Here is a 12,472-nt window from a genome sequence, read left to right as displayed (position 1 = left end):
TGTTAATGTTTCTCAATGTCTCCCTCTGTATCACCGTTCCTGTCGCTGCCTTCCTCGATATCCCCGTCTTCCCAGCCCACCTTTAGTACTATAGCTTTCCTCACATGTAGCGCCACTAAATCACTATCGTACAGCCATTTTTGTCCCATTCCCACACGTTTTTTCTTGGCTCTGTTTCTCTCTCTCTCTCTCGAACTGGAGTGAGTGAGGCGAGAACGAAGCATAAAGGGACGATATTGTTAAGCGGACGACATACAATAAATGCTCTTGTGATTTGTGCGTAACTTTCTCTGCATAACGAGGATAGCATATTGGCTACGTGCGTTGTTATCATTGCTGACGATACGGAAAAGCGCTCAACAGACGGTCATGTGATTCGTAGCATTCCATACGTAACAATATGAAGAAGTCGAAGGTTTGAACATATATAACCCACTTTCTGTTACGACTCACGGCTCTAAATCACTTATCATAGCTGCCTTTTTCTAATTAATTCCTCATCTCACACTTTCTTTTGTTCTACCTTCGATCTGGAGTGCCGTGGTAAGAGAAAGATGAAAGGACAATTTGAAGATGTCGACGATTTGAACATATCCTATAGAACCGTTTCTCTTACGACTCACGGCTCTAAATCACTTATCACAGCTACTTTTTTCTAATTAATTCCTCATCTCACACTTTCTTTTGTTCTACCTTCGAGCTGGAGTGACGTGGTAAGAGAAAGATGAAGAGACAATCTGAAGATGTCGACGATTTGAACATATATATCTCCTTTTCTCTTACGACTCACGGCTCTAAATCACTTATCATAGCTACCTTTTTCTATTTAATTCCTCATCTCACACTTTTTTTGTTCTACCCTCGATGTGGAGTGACGCGGGAACGGAACGGAGAGAGATACAATGAAGAAGTCGAAGATTTGAACAGCGGCCAGTTTCTGTTACGACGTACGGCACTAAATCACTACCAAATAGGCCTTTTATTACGTCATTCTTTCTTACTTTCTCTTTCCTTACTGCCCTTCCTTCCTTCCTGCTTCTTTCTCCTTTCTACTCTTCTACTTTCTCACGCCCTTCATCCTTCAATCAATCCATTTTTCCACTATTTTATTTCTATAGTATTTTTTCTTTCATTCCCTCGTTCACTCTTACTCATTTTCTCTCCTTCATCTCTTCCTTCCTTTCTCTCCCTGTCTTTCTTCCTTTCCTTTCCCACCTCTCTTTCTCACTCTCTCTCTCTCTCCCTCACACTCACTTTTTTTTTATCCAGCCTTCGAAAATGACAAGAAAAGGAAAGAGGAAGAAATAATATGAAATCAAAGACATGATTAACTGAATCTTCACTGTAAACCCCTTGTAACCCCTCCTGTAACCGCCTTCTCCCTATATCCCCCACCCTGTAACTCCCTCCGTAACTGCCTCCTCCCTGTATCACCCCTCCCTATAACTCCCTCCTCCTATCTGCATACCAACTCCTTACACTGGCTCCTCCCTGCACTCACCTCCATTTAATGTCTCCTCCCTGCAACTGCCTCTCTTTAAATCCCTATAACTCCCTGAAACTGTCCCGTACCCCCCTCTAGCTGCCTCGTAAGTGTAACTACCTCCCTGTATCTTCCCTGTAACTTTATGCTGCGTACAAATAGCTGAACACACCCTAACCATTTCCCCGTTCTCTCTCCCTTCAGCCACCCGCTTGCTCCCGTCCGGCCAGTCCTCCTCGCCGCTTGAGTTCTCGGCCGCCCGCTACTGCGCCGCCCTGCCCGAGGACTCCCCCCTGGCGGCGAGCGTTGCCACCGTAACCGCCACACACAAGAGCGGTAAGCAAGCATCCTCATCCTCATCCTCATCCTCATCATCAGCAGCAGCATCACCATCACTAATATATTCTACTTTATCAATATTATCTTCATTATCATATTCTTATCAACTATCCTATTTCTTAATGGCTGTTTTTATATCACATACAAGAATGGTTAATCTATCATCATTATCCTTATTATTATCATCAATATATTCCTCTTTTTCATCATTATTATCATCATTATCATTGCTTTATCAACTCCTTCTAACTGACTGTCTTATCACACACAGGAATGGTTAAGCTATCATCATCATCATCACCAATATCATCATCATCAGTATATTCCTCATCGTTATTGTTATCCATGTTATCATTGCCTCACCAACTCCCTTCTCTCCTCGTACTAACAGTCTAATACATCTTCTATACCTCCTTGCTTCCAGTGCTATCTCTGTATCGTTATTTTCATGCTAGCTGCTCTTCTGAACTTGCTAACGACATGCTGAAGAGTTCTTACGTACAGTGTTACATTATGGGCCGATATCCGGGAGGTACACTGGAAGCCTCACCGAAAATAATGTCCTGGTTTGAAAGAAAGCGGAATGGATAATATCAGAAGCCTTCCCTCTGAATTTACTCGGCTGTAGCTCGCTTTTGTGTCCCGGCAGTTTATGGAGTAACTTTTGCCACCCATCACCGTGAGCTCAGTCCATTCCCCGGTCCTCCTCCTCCTCCTCAATCCTCCTCCTCTTCAGTCTCCCCCCTCCCACCCGTTACCAAGCCCAGTGATTAACTTTAGCGGTGAATGAGTCTTGTTGAGGGTTGCTTGTTCCATTCTCCAGTCCTCCTTCTTCTCAATCCTCCTCCTCTTCAGTCTCCCCCCTCCCACCCGTTACCAAGCCCAGTGATTAACTTCAGCGGTGAATGAGTCTTGTTGAGGGTTGCTTGTTCTTGGGTCGAGTGTATTATGTTTTGTTTATTGTCATGATTGTCTGCGTTGGAGAGATTGGCAATATATCTCCAATCAGTCACTTTAGTCCACCTCTTCCCTTTGCTATTGTCTGATTGCTTCACAACGTTGACTCTTGATTGTCTGTATTTACTTCAGGTCAATGGAAAGACTATCTATCTGTCTATAAGTCACAACTATAACTAACTGGGGGCATACACAAAGGGGCGCCTCACTTCACTCACCTGCCGCCTCCATCCCCGACCGTCCCCTCGAGCTAGCCCCCACGCATGCAGTTGCCCTTCTCGTACTAAACCACTCTTGTCAGCATCGATCAAGGTCTGTTAAAATAAAGGGATACGAGACCCTACCACTTTACCGTTGAAATGAAGATACAACACATTCCCAAAAGCAGTGAGGGATGACCACCTATCCTTTCCTGAACCGTATAATAAACTAGCATTTCACGGGTAAAATGGATACAAGAAACTGCCATTCAAAAGGTAAAACAAAGAGATACAAGAAACTAGCACTTTGCCGTTGAAATGAAGATACAACACATTCCCAAAAGCAGTGAGGATGACCCCCAATCCATTCCTCAGCCGTTAATATGAAGGAATACAGTAAACAAGCACTTCACCGCTACAAGGTATACAAGAAACAACCACTTAAAGGCTAAAGCAATGAGATGCAAGGCACTTAGCACTTTACCATTGAAATGAAGGAATACAAGAAACTAACACGTACCGCTAAACACTTAACACTTAACAGCAAAATTGAATACGAGAACTTTTATAACACTTTACCGCTAAAATGGATACAACACACTAACACTTTACCGTTTATATAAAGAGATACAAGACATTCCACAAAGCAGTGAAGTGTGACCACCAGACCTAAACACCGCCACAGCTGTCAGCGTCTCCGTGATTTAATTTTCCCCAACCCGAGTGTTCTGCTTATTATGTATGACTCATTATCTCGCCCTCCAGACGCCATTATGCAGCGCGGTAATTCCATGTGAAGTAAATAATTATGCTACCTTTGTTGTACTGTGCAGGTGTGTGGGAAAGTCTGCGGGAATCCTTAAGACATATTCAACATTGGGTCGTATTATAAGACAAGAACATATATTTGCCAAGGCTTTCGTAGGAGTTTTGGGCATTTCCAGGAGTAGTTTTATGGCCCTGGTGTTAGTTTGACCCTTCCTCTGTACCGTGAACCTAAAGAAACACTCATTAGAACCCGACTGACCCTCTCTTTGACCTTTAGAGTTAGCTGATGCGAGAACAGAGTCTTATAATACCGACTAATATTATTGAGCTTTCTTTGGTTAATGTTACAGTAGATACTGGCTTGTTTTTTTTATGTATTTTCAAAAGAGTAAAATGTGTTTGTGTATATACTTTGTGTGTGTGTAATCGACAGACAGACAACACCGACAGACAGATAGATAGATAGACAGACAGACAGAAAGACACAGAAAGAAAGATTAACAGACACAGAAACAGACATATTGAGAAGCAAACAGACAGGCAGACAGACACACAGATACCAAAACAGACAAACAGACATGGCCAAAAGAACAGAAAGCCAGCCAGACACACACACACACACACACACACACACACACACACACACACACACACACACACAACCCTCCCACCCACACACAAAGAAGACAGATATTAAAAGAAACAGGAGAAAAGAGAGAGAGAGAGAGAGAGAGAGAGAGAGAGAGAGAGAGAGAGAGAGAGAGAGAGAGAGAGAGAGAGAGAGAGAGAGAGAGAGAGAGAGAGAGAGAGAGAAAGGGGAAGGGAACGAAAAAAGAGCAAAGAAAAAGAGAAAGACATGTTTTAAATTCAAAATGCTAATAATAAGATTTTCGGAGAGGGGGAAATGTAATACCCGCAGAATATTTTTAACACGCCCGGCTGACACTAATTCGCTTACACTTTTTTTTTTATATGAAGAGTAAAAGCAAAAAGTATCATAAGGGAAGGAAGGAAGTGGAGGGAGGACGGCTTGGCAGAGAAAGTGGCCCCGCGTACCTAAGCAATGCAGGCGGTTGTAAGAACATTAGAGTACAAAACAGACCATAACAATAGAACATAAGAAGTATTGTACTGGAAAGAAGGAAGTGGAGGAAAGACGTCTAGGGGGGAGAGAAAGTGGCCTCGAGTATTTCTCTTTCCCCTTTAACCTAAGCAATGCAGGCGGTTGTAAGAACATTGGAGTACAAAACAGAACATAACTATAGAACATAAGAAGTATTGTATTGGAAAGAAGGAAGTGGAGGAAAGACGTCTGGGGGGAGAGAAAGTGGTCCCGTGTATTCCTCTTTCCCCTTTAACCTAAGCAATGCAGGCGGCTGTAAGAACATTAGAGTACAAAAGAAGAACATAACAGTAGATAACAAGACCATCAGAACATAAGAGGAACATCAGAAGAACATAAGAACATCAGAAGAACATTGGAATATAACATTAGACCATTAGAACATGAGAGGAAAATTTGTAGAACATCAGAACATAAGAACATTAGAAGAACATAAGAACAAAAGATCATAAGAACATAAGAACATAAGGAGTCTGCAATAGCCCAATATGCAGACAGACAGAAAGACAGGGAGACAGGGAGAGACAGCATGACAGACAGGAAACGATACAGAGACACAGAATAGCAGGCAGACAAGTAAGCAAAGAGACGGACAACCAGACAGACAGACAGGCAGACAGACAGAGAGAGAATGACAAGCAGATTGGCAGATTAGGAGAGACAAAATGAGAGAGACAGACAGACAAGGAGGCGGAGAAGACAGACAGACAGATAGACAGACAGACAGGAAAACAGACCTCACTGCTTCAAGCCAACACAAGGTCACCAGCAGGCACCTCACATGTCTGGAACTCACATGCAGATACCGGGTCTCGAACTCGGCCCAGCGATTAGCACATCCATTAGCCCAGACGACCGGCCGCTCTGGGTTTGATCCCCCTAACGAAACCGAGTAAGCTTGGGTGTGAGGCAAAGCTGAAGGCCGAGAAAGGAGTCGATATGCGTTAGGAAAGGTGACCCAAGTTATTCTGAAGCCATGAAATCGTGTGTCTCGTATTCGTAAACGCTGCGAATGTTTAGAAAAGGGTTAGTATAGTGTTAGGAAAGGTGACCCAAGATATTCTGAGGCCTTGGAGCAGGGATACACTTATTCACAGACGCTTTCTGCTCTCAACAACAAACATTTCTGAACTCTATTTTATCGGGCATTGTTTAGCAGGCTTTTATTTCTCATTATTATTTTTTACAGTTCTCATGAGTCTTTTTTTCATCCGTATTCACAGATTCTTTTATCCCTCACAACAAACATTTCTACCTACCTACCTTCTTACATTTGTGATACTGTATATATTCCATACTTAACTTAACCTTCTGGCATTACACATAAAGAAGATTAGTCCGGTTTTCAGGCGCGTTTATTTTCATATTGATGGTACAGAAGTCTTATCAAGCTAACACTCTTTCGGCCACTCCTCTCCAATCTTTTTAGGGGCAGTAAGTAGCAGGGTTTTTTTTCATTATTGTTTTCTTTTTATTTTTAAGCCCTTGATCTGTCTCATTTCCTGTAAAAAAAAAAAAAAAACTAGGCCCATAAAACTACCCATGGAAATACTAACACAGCCTCTACTAAAGCCTTATCAAATGTGGGTGTGTAGGCCTTGAAATGTTTGAGACTATGGGCCGATCACACACTTCTTATAATTATGTGTACAGTTCTCTATAAAAGTATTGATTCCTGTAGTCAATTCCGGGCAGTCAGTCAGGTGGAGCAGTATGCGTCTCAAGGGGAAGGTGAGGAAGGAAGGGAGAGAAAGTGAAGGAGAGCAGCAGAGTCTTGGACCAATTGACAGAGAGAGGAAAGTGACTTGTCGCGCGAAAAAATATCTATCCCATTTAAATTCTTTGTGACTCTAACTTCATTTTGACCCGGGAAGTCATGTGGGGCGAGAGGAGGCTTGAGGGAAGACGAGGATGGAAGAGAGAAAGAGAGAGAGGAGAAAGGGATCAGAGTCCAGGACGAATTGCCTTGGAAGGAGATCGGCTACCAAGTCACACAAAGAGTTTTGTATAAGGTGCATCGAAACCTTTGCCCGTAATTAAACATTCGCCCTGTCTAGAAACATGAATCAATATGGACGTGTGTGTATGAGAGAGAAAGATAGAGAGAAAGTGAGGAAGAGATTAGGGTTTGGAACGAATTGCCTTGTGCGAAAATCGGCTGCTGAGTCACACAAAAAGTTTAGTATAAGATGAATCGAAATCTTTGTCCACAGTTGAGCTTTCGGACTGCGCAGAAACATGAATTGATAAGGACTTGTGTGTGTGTGTGTGTGTGTGTGTGTGTGTGTGTGTGTGTGTGTGTGTGTGTGTGTGTGTGTGTGTGTGTGTGTGTGTGTGTGTGTGTAAGATGAGAGAGAAAGTGTGTAGAGAGACTTGTGGACTAATAAGCTTGGAGTGGCAGGCGTACATTCATACCAAGCTTCTTAAAACAGAGACTCTGGAAGTGTTACGTACTCGAGTGGGACCTGAGGCGATGATGAAAGGCGCCGAGGAGAACCTGAAACACAGTAAAGTAGTCGGGTGAGAGGACACAAGGAAGGCCTGAGGGTATACAACGTGCGTGGCAAAACTATGAAAGACTAGGAAAGGCGCTGCAGAGGATATGAAACGTTATTGTAAGGTAGTCGGGTGAGAGGACACAAGGAAGGCCTGAGGGTATACAGCGTGCGTGGCAAAGCAATGAAATACGAGGAAAGACGCTGCTGAGGATATGAAACACTGAAGGAAAGTAGCTGGAAGAGAGGACACAAGGAAGGCCAGAGTGTATTAGCGAGCGTGGCAAAGCAATGAAATACGAGGAAAGGCGCTGCTGAGGACTTGAAACACTGAAGGAAAGTAGTTGGTTGAAAGGAGACAAGGAAAAGCCGAGTGCATACATCTTGGGTTATGAAAATGTTGCTGAAATAGAGACTTTAAGCGAGGAAAAACGCTGCTGAGGACCTGAAACCCTGAAGGAGAGCAGCTCGGAGACAGAAGACAAGGAAGGACTGACTGTTTACATCGTGGCACAGTTCGGAAAATGTTACTGAAATAGAGACCTTAGACGAGGAAAGAAACTGAGGATCTAAAGCCTTGTAGTACAGCAGAAGTGAAAATGTTAATGAAATAGAGACCTTTAACGAGGAAAGAAACTGAGGATCTAAAGCCTTGTAGTACAGCAGAAGTGAAATGTTAATGAAATAGAGACCTTTAACGAGGAAAGAAACTGAGGATCTAAAGCCTTGTAGTACAGCAGAAGTGAAAATGTTAATGAAATAGAGACCTTTAACGAGGAAAGAAACTGAGGATCTAAAGCCTTGTAGTACAGCAGAAGTGAAAATGTTAATGAAATAGAGACCTTTAACGAGGAAAGAAACTGAGGATCTAAAGCCTTGTAGTACAGCAGAAGTGAAAATGTTAATGAAACAGAGACCTTTAACGAGGAAACAAACTGAGGATCTAAAGCCTTGTAGTACAGCAGAAGTGAAAATGTTAATGAAACAGAGACCTTTAACGAGGAAAGAAACTGAGGATCTAAAGCCTTGTAGTACAGCAGAAGTGAAAATGTTAATGAAACAGAGACCTTTAACGAGGAAAGAAACTGAGGATCTAAAGCCTTGTAGTACAGCAGAAGTGAAAATGTTAATGAAATAGAGACCTTTAACGAGGAAAGAAACTGAGGATCTAAAGCCTTGTAGTACAGCAGAAGTGAAAATGTTGATGAAATAGAGACCTTTAACGAGGAAAGAAACTGAGGATCTAAAGCCTTGTTGTAGAGCAGAAGGATAATGCTAGACAAGGAAGCCCGTGGTACATGCAGCGTGGCAAAGCAATGGTAATGCTGCTTAAAGAGGAACCTTAGACGAGGAAAGACGCTGGTAACTTAGAGCCATGCAGTAAAGTGGTTGGGAAAAAGGAGACAAGGAAGGAAGGAAGGCCATAAACGGTGTAAGATGGTAAGACGGCGCCACTTTAAAAAAAAGCTTCCCTGCGCCATGACGGGCTGGGGGCGACTATACCATCCAGGCCCAAGAAAGCCTACCGGCGCTATAGGCTGGCACGTAAAAAAATAAAAAAATAAAAAAAAATAACGCGACACAGACTCAATTTAACAGTACATATTCCTTCTATTACGACGAGTTTGCTCCTAAGAATAACATTTTCAGATGGCGAACATAAATATTACCACCCTCCTCAATCTCACATCTACTATAGCTTGACTTTGTTCCGGCATCGTCCAGACTCACGCCCCGCTGGATAAGTTACCAACACCCGCGGTACGTACACAAGAGAGAGGGAAGAAGATGAGCTGGGGAAAGTTGACCAGGTTCGACTCGCTGTAAATCTTGTAGCCAGTTAACCAGCCTCCTTCGACCCCCCCTCCCCCCCCTCTCACCGTCTGCCGCCGCCACGCCACCCTCGTTCTCATCAGCTGTTCTGGAGGATACAGGAGGTAGCAGGAGGAGGTGGAGAAGGTGAGGAGGAAGACGAGGAGTTTGAGAAGGAGGAGAAGGAGGAGGCTTAGGATTAGGATTAGAGGGAGGTGCAGGAGCCAGGAGGAGAAGGAAGAAGAAGAGGAGGAGGAGGAGGGGAGAAGATGAGAACATTAGTAACAAGAAAATAAACAGAAAAAAAGAAAGAAGTGGAGAAGGAGAGGAGGAGGAGAAGGAGGATTTGGAGGAAGAAAGAACACATTAAACCTGAAAAAAATGAGAAAGAAAAATTGACGGAAAGAAAAATGCTGGGCAGACAGGAAGGAGGAAGGAAGTGAGGCACCATAAATAATAAATGAGACAAAGATTAAAGACATATTCAAATGACTACAGAAAATACGAAAAATAAAAATGGGTAGGTCATCATAGCAAACCAAAGTAACATAGCGGCAACCCAGGAGTCAAGGCAGCCAGAGAACCAGGTGGAGATATTGAATTAGAGCCTTTACTAGAGCAGGACGGGGTGGAAAGCTAACGTTAGATAATAGAAGATGAAGACGTTAGGAAAGGCCTTTGTTCTGGTGGTGTGTGTGTGTGTGTGTGTGTGTGTGTGTGTGTGTGAAAAAGAAAAGAGGTCCGGTCTGTGCGGTGAAGATGGAGATGGCATGAGAAGAAGGAAGAGGAGGAGGAGGAGGAGGAGGAGGTGGATAACGAGGAGGGAGGCGGATGAGGGTACGAAGAGAAGAGAAAGAGCTTGAGAAAAAAAATGAAGAGATGATGGAAGACTAAAAATGTAATAAGGAAAGAGAAAGAAAGATGGAAGCAGAGAGTGAAGAAAAACAGGAAAAGGAGGAAGAGGAGGAGGAGAACGAGGATGGAGGCGGAAGAGGATAAAAAAAAGGAAAAGAGAAAAGAAAAAGAGCTTGAGAAAAATGAAGAGATGATGGAAGACTAAAAATATAACAAGGGAAGAGAAAGAATGAGGGAAGGAAAAGGAGGAAGAGGTTAAAAAGAGAAGCGAAAGAAAGAGTTTAAAAAAAAGGAAGAAATGATGAACGGCAAAAGACGAAATAAGGAAAGAAAAAAGAAATAAAGATAGGAACCAGAGACGGAAGGAAAAAAATGAGGACGAGGTAAAGATTTAAATGAGAGAAGAAGAGAAAGATAAAAACGAAATAAAAGAACAGAAAGAAACAAAGAAGCAGAGACGGAAGAATAAAAGAGAATGACCCAAAAACTAAACTGAGGTGATAAAAGACAGAAACGAAATTAAAGAAGAGAAAAAGAAAAGAAGAAAGAAGAAAAAGAAGAAAAGCGAACTACAGAGAAAGAAAGATGAAAGAAAATATTGAAGTAGGGTGAAACGAGAAAATGGAGAGAGGCAATAAAGGAGGAGGAAGAGAAGAGAGAAAAAAAAAAAGAAATTGATGAAAGAAAAAGTGAAGAGAGAGAGAGAGAGAGAGAGAGAGAGAGAGAGAGAGAGAGAGAGAGAGAGAGAGAGAGAGAGAGAGAGAGAGAGAGAGAGAGAGAGAGAGAGAGAGAGAGAGAGAGAGAGAGAGAGAGAGAGAGAGAGAGAGAGAAGCGAAAGAGGAAGAAGAAGAAGGGAAAAATATATTGTAAAGACACATGAAAGAAAAAAAGATAAAGAGAGGAAAAAGAGAGAGAAAAGAACAACAGAGAATGGGAAGTGGAGGGAATAATGGAGGAGAGAGAGAGAGAGAGAGAGAGAGAGAGAGAGAGAGAGAGAGAGAGAGAGAGAGAGAGAGAGAGAGAGAGAGAGAGAGAGAGAGAGAGAGAGAGAGAGAGAGAGAGAGAGAGAGAGAGAGAGAGAGAGAGAGAGAGAGAAACCGACGATGTAAAAGGAGAAAAAAATAATTAAAAGAAAGGGAAATAAAGGAATGTGGAGAGTGAGAAAAAAAAATAAAGAAAGAGAAAAATGGAAGATGCAAAAAGGAGAAAAAATAAATAAAAGAAAGAGAAAGAGAGAAGAAGAGGAATGCTGAGAGAGAAAAATATGTAGAAAGAGAAAAAAAGATGAAAAATAGAAGATGGAAAATAATGGAAATGGAAAGAAAGAAAAAGAAAAATGGAAAACGAAAAATAAAAAATGAAAAAGTGAACGAACGGGAACAGAAAGAAAGAAGAGGAATGCGAAGAAGGAAAAAAAGATAAGAAAGAGAGATAGATAAAAAAGTGAAAGAGGAAATAGTGGAAAATTAATAAAGGAATGGAAAAGAAGAGGAATACAAGAGAGAAGGAAAAAAAGAAAGAAAAAAGAAAGAAATAAAGAAGATGAAAGCGAAGGAGAAAAGAAGGTAAAGAAAGAGAAAGAGAAAAAAACGAGGTAAAAATTAAAGAAAAAGGAAAACAAGGAAAAGAAGAGGAATACAAGAGAGAAGGAAAAAAGAAAGAAAGAAGATGAAAGCGAAGAAGAAAAAAAGATAAAGAAAGAGAAAAAAAAGAGCGAAAAAGAAAACAAAAACAGAAAAACAAAGAAGGGAAAGGAAGGAGAAACACACATAAAATCCACGACAACACACACATGGAAAAGAAAGAGAGAAAGAGAGAAAACGAAGAAAAGAAGAGAAAGAAAAGAGTGATTTGAAACTGAAATTTGTGGAAGAGTAATCAACTTCAAGAGAGAGAGATAAAAAAAAAAAAGATGAAACAGAGGAACAGGGAAACAGGAAATGTGGAAAGAGAAAGAGAAAAAGAGAGAAAACGAAGATAAAAAAAGAGAGAGAAAGAAAAGCGAGATTTGAAACTGAAATTTGTGAAGGGGCAATCAACTTCAAGAGAGGAAAAAATGATGAAACATGGGAACAGGGGAAACACACCGGAAAGGAAAAAAAAGTTAAAACAAATTGAAAACACTTGAAGAAAACCAAAATATGAGAAAAAAACTGGAAATAGGAAAGATTGAAAATATTCTACTAAGATTAAAAATTTAACCATGGACCTTACTTGTGACCTATCCAACTAACTGATTGACTGACTGTCCATCTGAGTAAGTGACTAACAACCTACCTACCCACCCACCTACCTACCTACCAAACAACCTTCCTGCCGACCTTCTTACCTATGAAAAAAAAGAAAAAAGAAATAGTGAACGAGGAGGAAGAAGTGAAGGAAAAGAATGATGATGATGAGGAGGAGGAGGAAGAAAATGAGGGGAAGGAGGAGAGAAATA

General features: G+C 41.7%; 1 protein-coding gene across 1 annotated transcript in view; it reads left to right on the top strand.

The window, feature by feature from the left end:
* Window positions 1-12,472, top strand: part of LOC126998643 (putative neural-cadherin 2) — a 127,367-nt gene that overhangs the window by 60,070 nt on the left and 54,825 nt on the right. Inside the window, exon 2 of the mRNA XM_050860593.1 lies at window positions 1,688-1,819. Within this exon, the coding sequence (XP_050716550.1) occupies window positions 1,688-1,819 (132 nt within the window). The remainder of the gene's footprint in view (window positions 1-1,687; window positions 1,820-12,472) is intronic.

This window comes from Eriocheir sinensis, chromosome 14, assembly GCF_024679095.1.
Source record: "Eriocheir sinensis breed Jianghai 21 chromosome 14, ASM2467909v1, whole genome shotgun sequence".
NCBI lineage: Eukaryota > Metazoa > Arthropoda > Malacostraca > Decapoda > Varunidae > Eriocheir > Eriocheir sinensis.
This window is presented reverse-complemented; position numbering and strand designations above follow the sequence as displayed.